At 38.8% G+C, this 20,099-nt stretch overlaps 1 protein-coding gene across 7 annotated transcripts in view; it reads right to left on the bottom strand.

Annotated features, from left to right (window-relative positions):
- TUT7 (terminal uridylyl transferase 7) overlaps positions 1-18,793 on the bottom strand; it is a 58,665-nt gene extending 39,872 nt beyond the window's left edge. For 5 of the 7 annotated variants that reach the window (XM_046021728.1, XM_046021735.1, XM_046021733.1 and 2 more), the window contains exons 1-10: positions 18,647-18,793; positions 16,929-17,479; positions 11,478-11,659; positions 11,023-11,139; positions 10,344-10,521; positions 8,664-8,752; positions 6,825-6,876; positions 6,033-6,102; positions 5,129-5,255; positions 3,702-3,821 (exon numbers count right to left, since the gene is read on the bottom strand). In XM_046021728.1, coding sequence (XP_045877684.1) covers positions 3,702-3,821; positions 5,129-5,255; positions 6,033-6,102; positions 6,825-6,876; positions 8,664-8,752; positions 10,344-10,521; positions 11,023-11,139; positions 11,478-11,659; positions 16,929-17,448 — 1,455 coding nt within the window. In that variant the 5' untranslated portion in view covers positions 17,449-17,479; positions 18,647-18,793. The other 2 variants (XM_046021730.1, XM_046021729.1) reach the window with 2 other exon arrangements.
- Positions 18,794-20,099: the final 1,306 nt, after the last annotated feature.

Raw genomic sequence — 20,099 nt, 5'->3', positions numbered from 1 at the left:
GCAGACTGTCTCTTCTCTGGTGGACAGCAATTCTGATCTGTTCATTTTTTTAAGGAACTGAGGTAGAAAGGCCTTTAATGTGAAGTTTAATTTTGCTAGGAGTTAGGCTATGTTTACTGATTGTTGTAGCTGTAGATGTCACGAGGCTAAAAGTTTCTCTGGCGTCCTTGTTTTTGTCTTCCCGGTTGTTTTTGGGTTTCCCAAGAGATCTCTTCTGAATTGAGGTCTTTCCATTATAATCCCATTTTATGCAGGAGCCCTAACAATGTGGTAAGGTCTGGGGGAGGGGAAGCATTCTATAGTCCTATGATCAGGTGTCAGTCTTTTAGCTGAGCCTGTGGTCCTGGGCTGTGACCTTGACAAAGTGCTTTTCAATCCTCCCCACCTGAAGTAAGACAGGAAGGCTCAGAAAAGGGGCTGGAATTGGGTATTTTTCTTTTCTCTAGGCCGGTTAGGCCCTGGTAAAAAAAGTTTCACTTGAAGGCAGGCTTTTGTTTAGGAGAATAGCGTGCTCTGGGCATACTGCAAAATGGTGACTTCTTTTCTCATCCTGCCAAAAGCACAATGGGATTTTTCTTGGATCTCCACCCTGAGAACCTGGTGGGGATTCTTGGAGTAGAACCTGTGAAACCATTGGGAGGTTCCCGAAGACTGGGACCCCTGCTATTTTTCACTCTCAGGCTTGTGCAGACTGAGCCTCCAGAACCACAATTGAAGCCCTCTTACCCTGGTATTGGCTCTGCTCCTGGGCTTCTGCTCTAACAAATTATAATCTGCTGTATTTGCCTATCTCTCCAGTTACAGGGCACTGGCCTTCCTTGACCTCAAATCTCCGATGGATCTAAGAGTTGTTGATTTTCAGTTTATTCAGTTTTTTTTTTTTTTTCTTTTTGTGAAGACAGAGTGATGACTTCCAAGCTCCTTACAGGACAGACTAGACTGGTTCAGCATTGGTCAGAGACATGCTGAGTTTACACAGAGAATTAAGGGTCCCATTTCTCAGTATCTTTCCCTCCATATTTTTCCCTTCTATCTGTGGCCCTAGTTCCTCTGGCCAGAGAGAAGGTTTTGCTGTCAGAGTACGTGCCTTCAGGGTAAAGCCACAAAAGAACAGAAACTCTCTATGTGTTGGCCACTTGCTCCAAAGTTTGACTGTCCGAAGTCTGCTTGTGCTTATTCAGTCTCCAGAGCCTTCACGTTGTTGTTTTTTGTGTTTTGCTGAGAATTTATAGCTGTTATTTATATAAGGATCATTTGGTCAGGAGGTTGTGCCCCCCCATCTTAAGTAGAACTTGACTTTCTGTTGAGGGAGAAAAGAACTACATTTGTTCTCCTGCCTTGGTTCAGGAGCTTTACATTCATGATCTCATTTCAGAATTTCTCAGGTGAGGACTTCGAGGCTCCAAGAAAATAAATAACTTGCTGAAGGTCCTAAGGACATGTATAAGTGACAAGATCTAGAGGAATCGTAGGGCTAGCAAACTTTAGACTACTATTTTTTCTATTATATTACCTGCCATCTTTCATGGGTAAATAACTGCTAAAAGCTAAATCTATACAGATTTAGGTAGATTCCAAAGAACAAATACTAGAAGACTAGTTGTTGGGGATAAAGGATGCTGAGAAGACAGGGTTAAACCTGCTCATCAGTCACAACTCACTATGATTAATTTTAGTCAAATCAAAGTCTAATAACGATACATAGGAGTAAAAGGTCTGTAAGGACAGCCTCCGACACGGAAGAGTTCAGCGTAGGTTGGGAAGAAACGGTTCAACAATCTCTGAAGAGATACTTGAGGGCATAGAGGCATGATATCCTGAAATTCTTGATTGGGAATTTCATCTTAGTTATCTGTATATTCCCTTTGGGGCCAAGTAAAATGACAAATGTACATAGTGCTTTAAAGATTTTAAGGAATTAACATTTAGAAACTTTTATAAACATAACTGAAATCTTCAAAGCATTTTGTACAGGAATAACAATGTAAAATGTCTGGCACCAATAAGGAGCTGAATTTAATTTCTTTTCCCGTACTTGCTTTATATTCCTATGACCCTAGCAGAAGCTTCTAGTATTGGTTAAGACTTTAGCATTGATGCCTGATGAGTTTAAAATACTGAAAACTGTAGATCATTTCGGTTCAGGCAGTAGAGTGTGCCTTATTTGATCACAGAATTCAATCCATTTTTGGCCACCACATACCTGTTTCTGTGATTAAATCTTAAATAAACAAATGGTATAATCAAAAGCAAATTCAATGTCACTTTAGAGGATGTCCAGTACCACTGCCTAGAATACACTAGCCATTGAACATGGTACTCATACTACTGTATTCTTAAGCAAATCCTGAGGAGAATCACATCACCAGAACAGAAACATCCCTTTTCCTGCATCCTCACATCAGTGCAGATGACTACTCAGAAGTGATCAGGACACCAGAAAAAGCAGATCTCACTAAGACAATAGTAAGCATGGGAACGCATTCGATGTGTTCTAAAGGCCCTCTCAGGCACAGGAATTTAACTGGTTTGGTTCCATTCTAAACTCCTGTCTCTATGGATTAAAGTGAAAGAAAAACCTTAAAGACCTTCACAGGCCCTTTTGGGTCTGATGGAAATAGTGACAGCGAAAGGTTGGCTGTTCTCTCTTCTTTCCACCAGGACAGCTATCTGGCAGACACCCACTGGTCCCCTGCATTCTTTCATTTCAGTACCACAAGCACAAAGAAAGTACCCTTCAGGCCAGTGGAACACACAGTGGTCTGTGATCCCTCCTCCATGACAGAGTTTACGAGGGGCTCATTCTGCTTTGGTCTTTGTTCCTTGGACCCAGCAGATAAAGGTCCGTGCTCAATACTCACTATATAAGTACAAAGAAAAAGCTTTTCCCTATAATCATATATTTTTCGTATGTATTCATAGTTAAGCTACTGCTGCAGAACAAATCCTCCTTAAATGATGAGAATCTTGTGTACTTTAAGAAGAAAGGTGGTTACAGTACCATATGTGCCAAAATAAGCTTTTTACCAAGTTAGACTTTTTATATAGTAAGTATGCATATAAGATTTTATCACGATAAACACCTAGGATTTAAAAGAAAAGTTTCCAAAAGGATGAGAAGAGTATTATTTTGACTTTGAGATGGAGACTTCTTCGATCCTATTTGAATAAATCAACTTTAATTTATGTAGAAAGAGTGGTCACATTACTGAATTCTAACTCATCTTGAACAACAAAATACTATTCAAGGGGTGACGACAACATTCTCTGCATCTTGCAGTCTCCATACTTCTATTTTCTTTCGTTTCCCAGAGAATGCGGAATGCAGAGAGCTATTTAGACTAGAACAGAAAGTAAGTTACAGCAATCAAATGCTTCATACAGTTTGTCTGGAGGTGACTTGTAAATTTAAGAATTTAGTTATACCCAAAGGAAGTATGTACCAAAGGATAAATTTAATTCGGGTTCACAATGTCTTGTTTAAAATCCTCAGGACCCTACGTGTTTCGCAAATTAAAACACCAGCATCTTATAGTCAAATACACTAATATTTCAGCAGTGAGAGGCAAGAATATTCATACTAGCAAGATAAATAAATTCATGTCCATTCTGGTTAAGTTTAGATTTTGAAATTATGTGTAAGCAATTCTGGCCCTGTAATAAAATCAGTATCAGATATATAAGTAAAAAAAGTTTTATACCCATGATCCTAGATAAACAGGCAGAAGAGGTTCTTTCCTCTGTTGAAGAAAGAAAATGGCCATCAGGGCAAACACATAAGGTGGCAAGCCTCCTTCTTCAGGGCGATCTATACTGCAAAGCTACAAGTAGGAGAAAAAAGGATAAGCATTCTTTTGTACCAGTCTATGATCTATATAATTTGGTCTAAAACCCCAAACACCACAGTGACAAAAAAATAAAACTTCCTGAAACTTCTGGAGCAACCACATGTTATGATGTTGAGGGGCAGCTTCCATTTCAAATTTTTAATCTAATTTTTTTTTTTTTTTGACACCCATGGCAAATCCACTCGACTTGGTTAACACACTTGTTAGTGAATCAAAATGATGGTTCAATCCTAAGTGGAAGCCAACTGGCTCTGCTCAGTTTAATGGTCCCCTCATCTGAACCTATTGCCTTGAAAATTCATGCTTTGCTCAGAAAGGTGACTGGGGAGAGAATGTAGGCAAACTCATTAGCACCAACAGGAATAACCATTTAAAAAGCACAGCCTACTCAGTGACGAAGTGGGAAGCAGCTTTCAAAGGATGGCATGTTGTAATTACCAATTCACCCAGTTAAGACTGGTGCAATCCTTGGCTTATCCTGGACCAGAGCAATAGGCACTATATATTGTTACTGCTGTATCTTTTTTTTTTTTTTTTTTTAAGAATTTATTTATTTGTCAGAGAGAAAGAGGGAGAGAACGCATTAAAGTGCTCAGGTGGGGGAGTGGCAGGCAGAGAGAGAAGTAGGTTCCCCACTGAGCAAGGATTCCGATGCAGGCTCGATCCCAGAACCCTGGGATCATGACCTGAGCCAAAGGCAGACGCTTAACCCACTGAGCCACCCAGGTGTCCCTGTTACAGACAAATCTTAATCAGTAAAGCTCTAGCTTTTCTCTATAAAGTACCAACACAGAATCTCAATTTTATAATCATCATGGGGCCTTCAATTTTAAGGAAATACTAAAAGCTCTAATAAATATCGAGATATCACACTTAAAACATTATAGAAATGTAAGAATGAGCAGAGAATGGCTTCAATTTTTTGGAGTTTCTGCGTACATGATTATAAATGGTATCACTCAAACCTTCCTGTGCCTAAGAATCATGTTGGGAAACTAGTTAGAATGTAAATTCTTGGGCCATATTCTATATTTGACCCACAAATCTGATTTTTAATAAGCACTATAAGTCATTTTGATCTTTTCAGCAATATGTTACAGTGAAATAGATACACTAAATTTTCCTTTCTGCAGACATAAAAATTTCTGTTCCAATGCTCAGATGTTTACTCTCTTCATGTCTATAAATATGCATCCAAACGTTTAAGATTAACCAGGCAAAAATCAGACTGTTTATGCATACATAGAAAGTGCTCACACATTTAAAGAACTCAAACCTACCTTTGCCCAGTGCCGAAAGGCAATCACCAAAGGAACCAGCTTCGATTCAAGTTTTCCAAGGGCAGTTAAATGGTTTGTTGTCAAACAAGCATTTTCATTTCCTGCACTCACTTTACAAAGAAGACCACTGGGGGTAGGGGGAAAGAAAAAGAAAGATAAAAAGCATTATACAGGTATCAGGTATTATTTACACTGACAATAACTAATTTGCACTGATAATAAATACCTTCAAAATGAAAATAAAAAACTCACAAAATCTTTATGGGTCATTTAGGTCACTGCATTAAGAACAAGACAGGGCAGGTATTCTCTGAGTGAACTTTATTTTTCAGAACTAAAACTGTATTTTCATACATTAATACTATTCTGGGGGAAATACAAATTAGGAAAATACAGTAAAATGGTTCAAATGGGAGTAGGAATTCATCTTTGTAAAAGAGTATTTTCCCAAGAGTTGGGGGAATCTGCCTAATGAAGAATCATTACAGCCTACAAACCACCCATGTACTGTGGTGATGGTAATGCTTCCAGATGGAGGAAGAGACACATGGGGGAAGTCACGCTAATTGTTATTCAGCACTGCTAAAAATGCTGCTAAAAAGGATGACAGAATAAGGTGGCTACAGAAAGTAGCCCTTTGATAAAGTTGTTTTTTACTGGAATGAAATACTTCCATTTCAAACCAATGCTGTTTCCTTTCAAATAATTTTATTCTTTTTAAAATAAAACACCTTCTCCTCTTGCATCAAATGCTAACATACAGAGAGAATGCTAATAGTGAGCCTGTGAAATTAACTACATAAGGAGCTTATTATTCTAGAAATTGGACATTAAGATATAATAAAGTACATGTGCTCCTGGCAAGTTTCTATTTAATATATAAATAGCTTAAAGAAACAGAGACCTTTGCTTTTCTCTGCACACCACCACTGGCACCCTAGCATGGAAGTCTGCATCAACATCAATAAAAGAGTCTGAGGAAAGAAGAAAAAATATTAAGTAGGTTAATTAAACCTCTGTTTAAAAGCAGAACTAGATGAAGTACAAGTTGTGACTTAATCTGTTTGGCCTTCTGAAAGAGGATTACAAAATAAAGCTCTGAGATAACTTGAAAAGGGAAACAGTATTATGTACAACAGTCAAGTAATCACGTTAATTTAAAACCCTTATTTTGTAAGGCTCACATTTGATTAGAGCTGACTCATTACTGAATCAGAATATTTAAGTGTTGTTATATGGATAAGGTAAGTAGAAATGTGGATAGGATATATTCAAAACCAAAACTGCTGCAAAAGCTACTGTAAAATATCTGGGCTCAAAATACATATTGACTGAAGTAAGAAGAAATGTTTCAATGTTTCATCCAACCCAAACAAGAAGGATGGGAAAGACTAATTCATGGGATGAGACAGTTTAATGAGTCATCAAGTCCTAAGCCAGACATTACTTTGGACACTGATAACCTTAACCAGGAGCAAGTATTTGATGACTTATTAATCAGGGTTGGGTCACACCTATTTATCATCTGTGAGGTATTAATTTAAATCACAGAATAGTTTTCTGTTTGGATATTACCCACATAAATAATTAAAAGATGCATGACTTCCTATTTTCAACGTTTGACAGATAAGATATATTCAAATTATGACAAAAGAAAGAAAATTTAGAGCAAAACGTGGAAAGAATTTGGCCTTACCACTGTTCTTTAAACATTCTTGAACAAGTAAGAGAACATCTGGCTGAGACATCTAGGAAACAAGTCAATGAATACATTACTAATCCATACGTAGGACAAATCAATGAATGCAATAATCCATAAGTACTGTTGTTTCACTGAGAGAATACACAGTCATTGGAAGTTATCCAAACTCCTTTCCAAATTAGAAAGCACGCTGCTACCCCAGTAAATAAATTAATCATATGCTACGTGTACACATCAGTCAGAGACAGAGATGAATGCCAAAGGAGGGCAAGTGATCGTTGCACAGTCAACTCCTGCATAACGAATTCCTGACATAATTAGCCTCTCCGCAAACCTCCCAGACGTGAAACTATTCATGTTGCCGATCACTGTAAGATTACTTCAACAGATTGCTTGCTGGTCTCCACTTCAGCCTTGGCCTCTCCAGTCCTTGCTCCATGTAGGAACCACAACCACTTAACATCATAAATCAGACCTAGTCCTGCCCCTCCTTAAAACTCTCAATAGCTTCCTAATTGCCCTTAGGTCACAGTGAAACTCTTTACCAAAGCCCACAGATCCTGCATGTTGGGCCCTCTGTCCTAATATTCTGGCTGCTTCTTTCTCTAGGTCCTTCCACCATGGCTTCCGTTCCACCTTCCGTTCAGCTCCCTGACTAGGCCAAGCTCTGTAGGGATTTAGGGTGCTCGCAAACACTGCTCTCTCTGCCTGAAACACTCACCCTTTGACTTCCTTATTCCTTTTCATTGTTTAGAGCCTAGAGTCAAAGCCATTGCTTCAAAGGGGACTTCATGATGGCTGGATCTACACATCTCCTGTTCTTTTCTGTCACAGAACCTTGTTTCCCAACATAGCTCTCATTCTAATTAATCATATATATGTAATTACTTATTTCCTCCACTAGGCATGAGTTCCATGAGGGAGGAATCCTAACTGTTTTGTTCTCTGGGATCTAGGACAGTGCCTGGCATACAACACGGACTCAGTGAGTATTTGCTAAACGAATAATGACACCAAAATAACTGCTATGCTGGTAAATTACTAACTTCGATTGAATTTTAATTCAAATTTAAATGTAATTCAATTTTGACTGAAAGTTAAAAGATGAGTAAAACCTATTGGTCAGCTGACCATATAGCTATAGCAGTCAGGGATGGCAATGAATGAGAAGCTGTATGACAGAACATCTGGGGATGGTGCCCAGGAATCTTCTTCATTATTTTTAACTAGCAAAGCAGATAAATGGGCATAAACCATCTGCAAACTGGCCTGGGGAACCAGCAGTGGATGAACAGATGATCTATTAGAGTGCCTTCCAGATTCAAAATTCTGACTCACATCTTTTTCAATCACATTGAAACCTGAAATCCAGGCTAGGTGTGAGTCTTCAAAAGCCTAATTATTTTAACAAAGTAGGTGTATAGCAGTAGCAACTTAGGAGCGAATGGAGTTTTCAGGTCACATATGTTGCCACATCCACACTGTTTCAAATTTGAAATTCTTCTCTGACATTGGAAAGTTGACTTTACCAAGATAATTTAATCTCAAGTGAACAGAACCTAAAAAGCCCCATTAGAGTCACACAGTTAGAAAACCAGCATTTGAAGTATACATGAAAGATCTATAAAGAAGTACAGAAATCTGTACAGTATTAAAAGAAATGCACTAAAATTGAAGGTTGGCAGAAGAGCATGGAACTGGAAGTTTTAGGGGGGAAAGCTGCCACTTATATTATCTTCAAGTATCTAAATATATTCCTATATAGCTCACATTTGAAAAAAAAGAATTTCCAGACCACTCTGTGAAAATTTCAACATTTTATTTTGTACTTACAATGGCTGGAAATTGAATGTCGATATTTACATCTGAATTTTTGAAACCCAATCTGCTACAGGATGACCCATATAATCTCAGAGAACAATCTGGAAAAAAAAAAAAAGTAAGTCATATATAAGGTGAAATTTCTTGAAAGTCATAACAAAATACTGCTGTTTAAGACATGGAACCATCAATTAAGACTATGCGTGAATGTAAGACAGTATTCAAATCTGGTATAAATAAACAAAAAGGAACAGCTGGCTCTTTGCTTATATTCACTTTGTTTTATGTAACGGGGGAAGGCTGTATTATCTGCAGTTTAGGTTAACAGCTACTCTTTTATGTCAATTGTAACATGTTTAAAAAATTCTAACTTATTTTATATTTTGTGCAGAAAATATTATTTGCCAGGATTTTTACAATCTGAAAGTCAAAAACGATGCCTAACTTTGTCTTATATTTATAAACTTGATAGTATACTCAAGAGTTAGTACAAACATTTAATCTTTTAGAAAACACACACACAGGTATAATTTACTGTAAAGATCGTGTTTCAATAGAATACTCATAAAAATCAGCATGAAGTTACTTTTCAGTATGATTATGAACAAAAAGACCTTTAATGCAATATCCTCTCTTCAGGAAAATTTTTGAAAAATAATTATAAAATCACTGATATAACTTAAGATGTTAGGCAACAAGCAATTCACTCTTCAGAGGAAGACAGGTGTGGGTGTGTGTGTGTGTGTGTGTGTGTGTGTGTTTGCTGCCTATATTTATTTATGGCATTTCCCCCCAATGTTTAACATTACTGTGCAAAAATTTATCTCCTTTCCACCAGGGTTTTTTGTGGGGTTTTCTAGGTTTGTTAAGTCAAGTGGTTTCTTTGAGTTTTAACAGTTTTCCATGACAAAGTACATTAAATTTTATAATGGAAATCTACAGCAAAAATCACTGACATTACAAATCCCTTTCTTGGAACTTGTCTATAACACAAAGGATGAGATACAGATATAATGAAATGAACAGATCCTTGCCCTTTATTTTTATGAAGGTATACACAAGTATGAATGATAGGCCATATGAATGTTTTTTCAGTAGAACAAATGGTTCTATAGGGGAATATGGTGATAACCTCTGAATAGTCATTCCAATCCTAACTATGGGTTAGAATCACTTGTGGAACTTTATGAAAAATAGCCTTCTGTGGCTCCACAAACATAGCCTGGAAAATTTAATCAACAGTACACAAAATCTATTACAAAATAGGTTCAGAACTCATTTTAGATGTTGCAATTCTTTTTAAAAGTAGTTAAACAGAACCTTTTTTGGACACAGATAACCTGAGAATGACTCAAATATACTTTTTATTTTAACTCAAAATGTTGCGTCAATTTGAATAGGTAGGAAGGTAAACAGGTAGATACACAAAAGTCCCACAGTGCCCCCATAATCTGGAGCATTTAACTTAAAGTACATGTGTACAAGGAAATTCATAATGAAGACAGGTTTAATGACAGTGCACATAAAAGTCTTTGTTACCTTGGGGAAAAGCCAGAAGAAACAAAAACACACAAAAATTAAGAGCTTCAGGACATGGTAACTCAGTTTCTATTAGATGAAAATTACTACGGGTTGGAAAAATGCATGAGGCACTTTTAGGTAGCTAAATAGAAAAACAAATCTAGAAAATACCTGGTAACTTGTGTTGGAACACATTTCCCATGATACGTTTAATTTCTAGTCTCTGTTCCAAGTTCTCATTGTGTAAGCCAAACTCCTGTACCACTTTGTCAATGGCAATACCAATTGCATTTATCTGGGAGGGTGTAGGCGGGGGTAACGTAGTGAGCAACTCTTCCTCTTGTTTCTCCTTTTAAGATCAATATTGAGATTAAAAATGACTCACACAGTTTTTACCTTCTACCATTCACTGAGATAACACCCTGTAGAGTATTCTGGAATATTTTTCTTAGCTCTCCCTCTCACCTTAGCTGTGTTAGTCTTCAGTTCATCAAACACATATACTTCTTTATGCACATAAAGTGATAATAGAAGGCAGGCAAAAATAAGGAAAAAGTGCAGGGAAAAAACATTAAAAGCAGCAATGACAAATTATTTGCTTTAGTATTACTGGCATAAGGGCATATACCAAGGTCCTATCAATGACTTCACTCATCCTGATATTGTTCTTAATGAAATTCACAAGACTGCCCAGCAAAACATATCTGACCAATGTATTTTGTCTAAAATAAATTCAGTAATATAAGTAGTGAAGTTATTAATATCATACCCTTAAAGACAGGAAAGTCACAAAGATGACAAGTAAAAGCAACTAACAAATAAACATTTGTTTGGGTTACATTGAACTCACCTTAATGTTTTTCTTGTGCCTCTTCTCTTTGATGTGCTTATGGGCAAATGCAATGGATTCAATTAAAACATCACAAAGTTTGCAGGTGTACTTAGCTGTAGGGTAGTTTCTTGGTCGCTATAATTTGGAGAGATTTATATATATATATATATATATATATATATATATATATATATACAGTATCTTCCAAAACAGAGGCAAACAAAAGTTAGCCAGAAATGATTTCCCCATCACTTTAAAAACTGTTAATATATTATTGTCACTTTTAATCACTATCCTAATGGCCATTTTTTGGAAGCAATTCTATTAAATCAAATTGAGTGTCACTTTTAAACTCACAGGGCTTAAATGCTAATAACTGTTGTAGGATGCCTAACTCATCAAAGCTTACGTTCCAATTACTAGCACAGCTTAAACCAAGACAAGGACTTTAAGTAACAAATAAAAGACATTACCCTTTTTAGCCTGTCAATGAAGTCTCTTTTTAATCGCTCCTCTGCCTGCTGTAAGCCCAGGAGCTCCTTCGTTGAAAGCACAGACTCGTCAATCACGGGGCCTTCCAAGTCTCCGTCCTGCTCATTTTCCTCATTTCTAGTCCTACGTGGCTTCCGAGGTCTGGACCTCTGCTTCTTGTTTTCTTAAGTTAGGGGGAAAATATTAATGGTAATCTTGAGTATTACTGCTCTGACAAAAAAGCAGACCGTACGAATTTATTCATACATATTTATTAACTAAAAAATAATGTGATTATCTGAACGACATCTGAGCACAGGAAAAGGAAAGCTCTTCCATGGATAAAATGCATGAATACTCATTGGCCACCTCATCTGGATACACCAACCCATAGAAATCCTCTTTCAGAAACACTGGAAAAGAAGTCGCTTTAAGCATACAATGTGATTTTATCATTTCTTCCAAGTATACTCCTGAACATATTCAGCAATAGTAAAAACTGTCCTCTGAAGGTAAGTATACTTGTAATTCTAATACACCTAATATGTTATGACAGACAATATAAATGTATCAAATATATTCTGGTATACCTGTTATTTTAATGAAAACTATCCACATTTACTTTCTTTTTTTTTTTTTTTGGTGAACAACCTCAACAGAGCAAAGACTGACAATATGATCTCCAAAGAACTCAGAAATTAACTACATTCTCACATGGAATGAAAATCCATCATTTAGTTGTAAATTCAGCTTTCATGTCATTGGGCCCTCTCCCCACACGGATATAAGCAGTTCAGGCCAAAATTTTATTTACAGAGGACAACTAGTTCCCATCTTATCTTTACTTTCATTTTAGCTTCTTTAGACAGCCTGTACAATAAGCACATTTCAAAGAAAAAAAGGCCGTTAGTTGAAATAAAAGTTTTCTACAAGTATAGACTAATTCATTTAAACTCTGCTGTTAGTTCTACAACCTTTGTAACTAATAAGTCAATCTGTTGCCTTTTTTTAAATTTACAACTTTTCTACCTGTGGAACTGAAGATGACTGTGGGATTAATCTATTAAAAAATTGTTTTAAATAGCTTTGATAACCTCTATCAAGCTCTGAAAATAAATCAGTATTACATATGATTAAAATAAAACTCATTTCCCCAAGTAAAATTGTGATAAATGGTTTGAATGTTTAAATGGCTGATCAAAAATTACTCTTTCAAAATATAAACCTACTGAAAAGCCCTGCATGAGGCAATTTCTATGTCAAGTTTTCAGTGGAACTCATTTCTTGTACAGCAGTTACAATGAACCAGTTGTCTGAAAAAACTTGTGAGTCAGAAAAGGGAAATATAAGATCTCTAATTTGCAAAAGGCTGTTGCCAACAACTCTAAAGGAAAAGTAGCAAGCACTATGCTCAAAGTACCATAAGATGAATATGCAATGAAATTCCATAAATAGCTTCTCCAAGTGGCAATTGAAAGAAATTAAAGTATTAGGACAAATAGTTTCTTTTTTTAAAAGCCATCAAAAGGGGCCAAACAAATACTACAAGGTAAGTAGTCATTTGTGGAGAAAAACCAGTCTACTTTTAATACTTACTTTTTAACACTCCTCTACTCCCAATTAAATTATCACCATCTTTTAAGGACTGTGCTCTCCATCTGCATCACCTTCTGAAATAAGCACTTCTTTTAACTTAGAGGCGTGTCTGTTCTCATTTGTGTATCTTCAAAGCTCTACTCTAAATAATTATATCTGGTTTCAGTGTTCACAAGTTTCCTACTTTGGCAAACACTCATTAGAGATTTACACAAATATGTGCAATACCATTAGAAAAGTCCATATTAGAGGCACCTGGGTGGCTCAGTCAGTTAAATGTCTGCCATTGGCTCAGGTCGTGATCCCAGGGTTGTGGGATTGAGTCCCTCATCAGGCTCCCTGCTCAGTGGGGGAGCCTGCTTCTCCCTCTCCTTCTGCCATTCCCTGTTTGTGCACCTGCTCTATCTCTGTCAAATCTATATCTGTCAAATAAATAAATAAAATCTTAAAAAAAATACAGATGAATCCCTACTTAAAAAAAAAGAAAAAAAGTCCAAATTAGTTATAGTACAGTGATTGATATGGAACCAAATCCCATTTTTAACTCCTCCTCTCTCGAATCATAAAGGCTTTTCATGTAACTATATTTGCTGTCATCTTCTGGAATGACAATTTCCCTTCAAAGAGCACGATTAATCCTTTTTTCCTTTTAAAGATTTTATTTTTAGGTAATCTCTACATCCAACGTGGGCTCAGAGTCACAACCCCAATATCAAGGGTTGCATGCTCCAAACTGAGCCAGCCAGGTGCCCTACTCCTTATTGTCTTTATACGGAGAAGGGATGGCTGCAGAAATTCTGTCTGATGACAATGACGACAGCAGCTGTCATTATGGAGTATTTTTTATGCGACAGATGCAATGCAAGAACTTGATGTGCACTGCCTTGTTTCATCCCCGCAGTGATCCTGTCATAGATGCTGATACTGCCCCCATCATCCAGATGGGGAAAATGCTGGCCCAAGAAAATAACTTACTCAGGGACTAATGACTAAGTGAAAGTAATGGGATTTAAAATAAAGATTAAAGCATGGATGGAATTCTGACATTCAGCCTTTTATCTAATAATATACGAACTGGAAAGAACTTACTGAAATCCCCCTTTGTATCCATTCATATCTAGAGTAGACCATAACTGACAAGACAGTATCACCTTCCAAACTGAGATTCACAGGACTGCATGGTAAAAGCAGTCAAATAAAGTCTCACTGAAGGGAATCTTGAAAGACAAAACTGGATATTGCTAAAAAGTTCCCACAATTACATAAAGGAAGACTACCTGGCTCTTGCAGGTGTCTTGTAACATGAATTCTCTGTATACAGTATTCCAAGTCTCCCATATTTTATTTGCATATGGCCCATGATACCATTCACAAAGGACATGTGTATATGAGTGGATAGTTTCCAGCTAAGATCACTAATGGCATTGTCCCAAATACATTAAATTGGCAATCTAGGATACTTGAGGGATGAAGTACAGGACAGTAACACAGAACTGTAAAATAGAAAACAAGTATTAAAAAACAAAGCAACTCTAAGATAATTTTCACTGGCTTCTCACATCATTTAATGAGACCCTTCCTTAAGACAGAATTCTGATTCAAGGAAAATTTCAGTCCCATTAACGAGATCCTTTTTAGGATCCTGAATGCAGTGCAAAGTTTATACTTCAAATTGAATTTCTCTCTACAGTAAGTTATTTTATACTAAAGCTTAGTATTTCCCTTATGAAGATGTTCAAGGGCTAGAAACTGAACAGTTTTTCATCTCGCAGTTGGGAAAGCACATAAGTATTTTTCATTTACAGAGAACATGGGGGTTTGGGCACTGTCTTCAATTAAAAGGACAGTAAAAATGTATGTACTTCCTGTTCAAAACCACTTAAAAGTAACTTTCCTAGCTGCTTTTCAGACTAAACAAGAATACATATACAAGAAGTTTTTAGTCTGTTAACAGTCCCTATTAATGTCTATCTGGTTGCAAATTTTATTCTATAAATCTTTGTTTTTATAATGCTACTCGAGACCAACTTTTTCTTGTAAAAGACTATTGGTAACTGCATTAAGATGTCCATGTCCTACCTGGACACAATAATATAAAAATACTTAAATATATGAAGACTTTAAAAAAGATAAATACCAATCAAAAGCCGAGAAATTATCAATGTGTTTGGTTTCCCTCTGTCAGATTCAAGGTCCAGTGAGGCTGAGTTAACGGCCAAAGCAGCACAGCACTCAATTTCAGTTCCACTTCCTCAGCCACTACCCCAGGAAATAAATTTAACCTCGCCAGACCACAGCAACCTTTTTTGAAAAGTTGTGACTGTACCCCGATGTATCACAACAGAGCACTAGATCAGACAATTCCTTCAATTTCTTTCTAGCTTAAAGATTTATGCAGCCAAGCTTTTTCTCTCCTGGGATTCATTTACAACACCTCATTATATTTCTACTATACAAGGCATATTCTCTTGCTTTTCCTACCTTAAGAAATCTAAAACAGCACCTCTTCTCTCATTTAAGACTATCATAAGACTCCCTAAAGATAACAAATGACGTTTTCTGTTAAGTATTCTAAACGTCCAGATCACAAATTCAAATGCCTTACCAGTAACATGCATAAATGTAACTGGCCACTGTGAGATAACACGTAAGAAAAGGGCTTCTGGATACCGAGGAGAGTGCCAACATTGCCTAGATTTACTTAAATTAAAAAAAAAACTTTAAAATGCTGGCCAATTTGCCACCCATTCCATATGGTCACTAAAAAAGTGCTTACGGCCCAGGGCTCAGTTAGGAGTCTGTCTGCCTTTGGCTCAGGTCATGATCCCAGGACCCTGGGATAAAGTCCTGCACAGAGCTTCTTGTTCAGCGGGGAGTCTACTTCTGTCTCTCCATCTCTTTGTGTGCTCAGGCAGGCTCTCTCTTTCTCACTCTCACTCTCTCAATAAATAAAATCTTTAAAAAAAAAAAAGGCCTACAGCTAATATATTTAAAAGTCCATTTTCCCAGGCATAATTTACATTTTCAGACTAAATACTGTTTTACTTTTTCTTTCAGATTTATTAGTTTCTTTCATTTCAGTAATTACTGTCCATTAGCTAATTTTCCTGTTTATAGAAATCACTGCTACATGGACAAAATCTATTCACCTTTTAGAAAAACTTATACTCACTTTGAGGCAATTATTATCAAACACAGAGGGCACTTAGAAATGGGTTTGGTGCTACAGAAACTAAAAGGCAAAACTTTCATCTGTATTTCCTGACTTTCAAAACTTATTGTGTCCCAGCCTGTTTGCCATGGTCACTTTTGAGGGAAAAAAAAAAAAAAAAATCTTGGACTACCCTCCTGTAGAGAGCGATACTCCATCCAAAAGACAGATAACCCTCTGTGATAGGAAATACATACAGTCTATATTGCATACTTACATTGAATACGATTTTTTTTAGCTTTATATTCTGTCATTTATATTATGGACGCATTCGCTATTCAAATACAAAATTACAATACATAATTTTAGAAAATACATATACACCACTCAGAAAATATGATATAGTCCACAATGGGAAATAAAAGGCACCAATGGGAAATACGTTTACTGAAGTAAAAGGCACCAATGGGAAATACGTTTACTGAAGTAAAATGGGCCTCATAGCCAAGTGAACTTTAGAAGTGATCAGTACATGCAATGTTTTTAAGTTGCCCAAATACCATGATTACAATTTTTAAAGTATTCACATTAAATAAGCAGGAACTATGAAAAATCGGAACTACATTGCTGAAAATAATAAACCTCATTTGGATGAAAAAGACATTGCGACTTTCGAGTTGTAACTTGACAAGTTGGAACACATTACCAGGGCTTCCTGCTTCCATTTCTGACATGGTTTCTAGGCTTGTCAAGTCTTTATGAAGTAGTCGTCTTACAGTTCTGCAGCCTCTTGTGTCTTGCCACCTATATCCATCCTCACTTTCTTGAAAGGAGTCTTTTCTTGGTCGGTTTATAACAGGAATTCTAGGTCCAGGTTTATATTCCCTCCGACTGTCTGAATTACCAGCAAGTTCATCAGAGAGCCACCTCTTACTCTGATCTTTGTGGTTGTCATTTATCCAAGCAGGTTGACTGTAAATTGGGTTTTTAAATGCATAGGGATTGCTGGAAACAGAATATGGTCCTTTTCTTGGGGTACTCCCATAGTTCCCTGGTGTTATTTTTTTTTTTGGAAGGCCTTTTTCCATTTTACTGCTATGGCCTTTAGCATAATCATCCATTATCAAATAATCTTGCTGGGGGTGACCCCTTCTGAAATCCTCATCATCTATAGTCCCTCGGTCCTTAGCACGTTTCACAAAATACGGTTTTGCTGCATCTCCCATGGTCTTTGACTTCAATTTTCTTACTCTGCACCTGAAAGAAGGCATTTTGGGAAATCATCAAACTGTAAAAAGATACTGAAATACAACACGTTTATTGCACAGATGCTCAAAAGCCTATACAAACTCTTGTTTCCTAATTTCCATCTCATTCTAATAATCAGCACATTACACTGAAAGTTGGGAGGCTTGAATCCTGTAATATTCTTCACGAAAATTAGTACTTACTATTTAACATGAAGATTATATATGTGACTAAAGGGAAGCTCCCTACAGTCTTGAGAACTGGAGTATTAAAAAATGTTACTCATATCAAGTTGGGTGGCTTCACCAATAAAACAAAAGTTCTCCACAAAACCAAACAAAACCGTCATTCCCAAACCTCTGTTGTTAGAAAACTCCGGAGACGGTCTTTAAAAAAAAAAAAAAAAAAAAAAAAAAAAAAGTTGGCAATTACTTTTAAGTTTTATACAAAGTAACCGAAACTTTCTGTGAACGTAGCTCATCTCCACTTTTCTGTCCCTTCTCCGTCCTTTAGGGAAGGGTCTCGGCTCCCCCTCGCCACCACTATCCAGAACCAGGGGCTTCGGTGGCTTGGCCTGGGGAGGGCCTCGCGGAGGGGCTCGCTGCCCACCAAGGCTTCCCTCGTCAAGGGGGCTAGATTTCAGAGCAAGACACAACTCCAACTAACCTTCCCAGTCTTCATTCTCTAACCCCAAACAAGTTTGGTTTTGTCACGGACAGCAGTTCTCCCTCTTCGACCCCGTTTGATCGCCCCACCCCGATCTGCCTCAGTTTACACCCTTCGGGGCAGGAGGCAGAGAAAGAGGAGGTGTCCCCACACTCCTGGCCACGAAGCCACCTCGGGGACCAGGAAGCAGGAAGTGACCTGCCTCCTCGATGGGGTTCCGGGGTCCCCCCGGCCGGCCAGGGGGCCGGGGCCGAGTGCCTCCACCCAAGTCTCTGCTTCTCCGGCGCCGGCAGGGTCTGACACAAAGTGAAGATGCGGACTCTCAGTCTCCGCCGGCCTGAGGGCTCCCAGGTCCTCGCAACTGGGGCGAGGAGGCCGGCGCGGGATGGAGCCAACGTTTCTCTCGGGCCGGGCCCGCCATCTACTCCGGAGACCTAGGAACCCACCGGAGACCCACCCCGGAGGCTGGTCTGGGAGGGACGCGGGGAGAAGGCTCCCCGAAGCACTCACCACCTCCGCCGCGGTCCCCCGCCTCTTCCTGTCCCGGCCGGGCTCCCTCTCCGTGTTTTCCTTCGGCCCCACTTCCGGCGCTCAGCGCTGTCTCATTGTGCGCTGTTCGGAGCCGGCAGTCCCCCCGCCCGAGCGCTCCGCCGCTCACGCCGGAAACGCGCGCCGCGCCCGTAGGCGCTCGCCGCCCAGCCCCGCCCAGCCCCGCCCCCGCCCCGCCCCCGCCCCGCCTGCTTCCGCCGCCATCGTGCGGCGAGAGCCACTGGGGTCTGGACCAGGGCCGGGCAGCAGTATTCCAGCTCCGTCCCTCCCTCCTCGCCCGGGCCAGCTTCACCCGGGCCGCAGGTCTCTTCCAGGCTTTGAAAGCACCGCGGAAGCGCGGGGAGCAGGCCTCTGGTTCTCCGCGGGAGGCGCGGGGCTCGCTCGGCTCGGACGCCCGGCGGCTCGGCTTTGCCCCAGGATGCTCTCGGTTGCGTCCCCGGCAAGTGCAGCCAGACGCTGAGGCCTCGTGGCGTTCTTGCTATTTTTCTGGCAAGTCCGAGTGATAGAAGGACTCAGCGAGGTCTTAATTGCCGACCGTTTAGAAATGTCAGTGTTTAATAATCCGTCGTTCACCCAGATTTCAGTGTGGTCAGGAGAGATGCTCTGCTTTTTTCTTAGGTTGTCTACGGAATGGTTACACTTAACGAAACAAAACCGTGTATTCAAAAATGTGTGTAACCACACAAATGATCTGGGAGAGTCATGGTCCAGTTTTTGAACGAAGAAGACACGCCTGGAACTCGCGAACAAACAACTCGGGGTTCCCTATCTCTTTTTCTTTTGACCTTCTTTGCTGTCCGTCATGTTCTAAATGCTTTGAAACGAATAAAATCAGAGAGCGTTGAAAAAGCGTGGCAGTTTTGGTTTCTCTACTTTTTAAGAGCATTAAATTTAAATCCATGAGATGCCGGGGAGCATTGGTCCTTAATAATGGACACATACACAGAGGGTATTGCCAGGCACTGTTCAGAGGGCTTTACAAATACTAACTCTAATCCTCACAACAAATACTCTAAAAATATCATTATGCCGGTTTTAGAGGTGGGGAAGTAGCATTTACGGTAAAGTAAATGGCACTGCTGGAAACCAAACTTCAGTGGGGCAGAGTCCTTTACTAACTACTATCTATACTTAGGTGATTTAAAACACATTGGTACAACTTTTGTATAATGCCTCATCTAGATGCTTTGGTTCTGAACAGACATGAGAATCAAGCCAACAATCTGTCCGACAGGCAGAGAATGGCTTTTAAACAGGCTCCAAAGGGAATGTGGTGATACATGAATACATTTATTATGGGACAGGAGCGTCACCACACCCAGCTGAGTAATTCTTATACAGAAGAACTGGTTGAGGAAAAGTCTGCCTCAAATACCCAGAGTTCTATAGGATCAGTGGAGGATACACCTTTTTG

This window comes from Meles meles, chromosome 11 (genome assembly GCF_922984935.1).
Source record: "Meles meles chromosome 11, mMelMel3.1 paternal haplotype, whole genome shotgun sequence".
In the NCBI taxonomy this organism is placed as follows: Eukaryota; Metazoa; Chordata; class Mammalia; order Carnivora; family Mustelidae; genus Meles; species Meles meles.
This window is presented reverse-complemented; position numbering and strand designations above follow the sequence as displayed.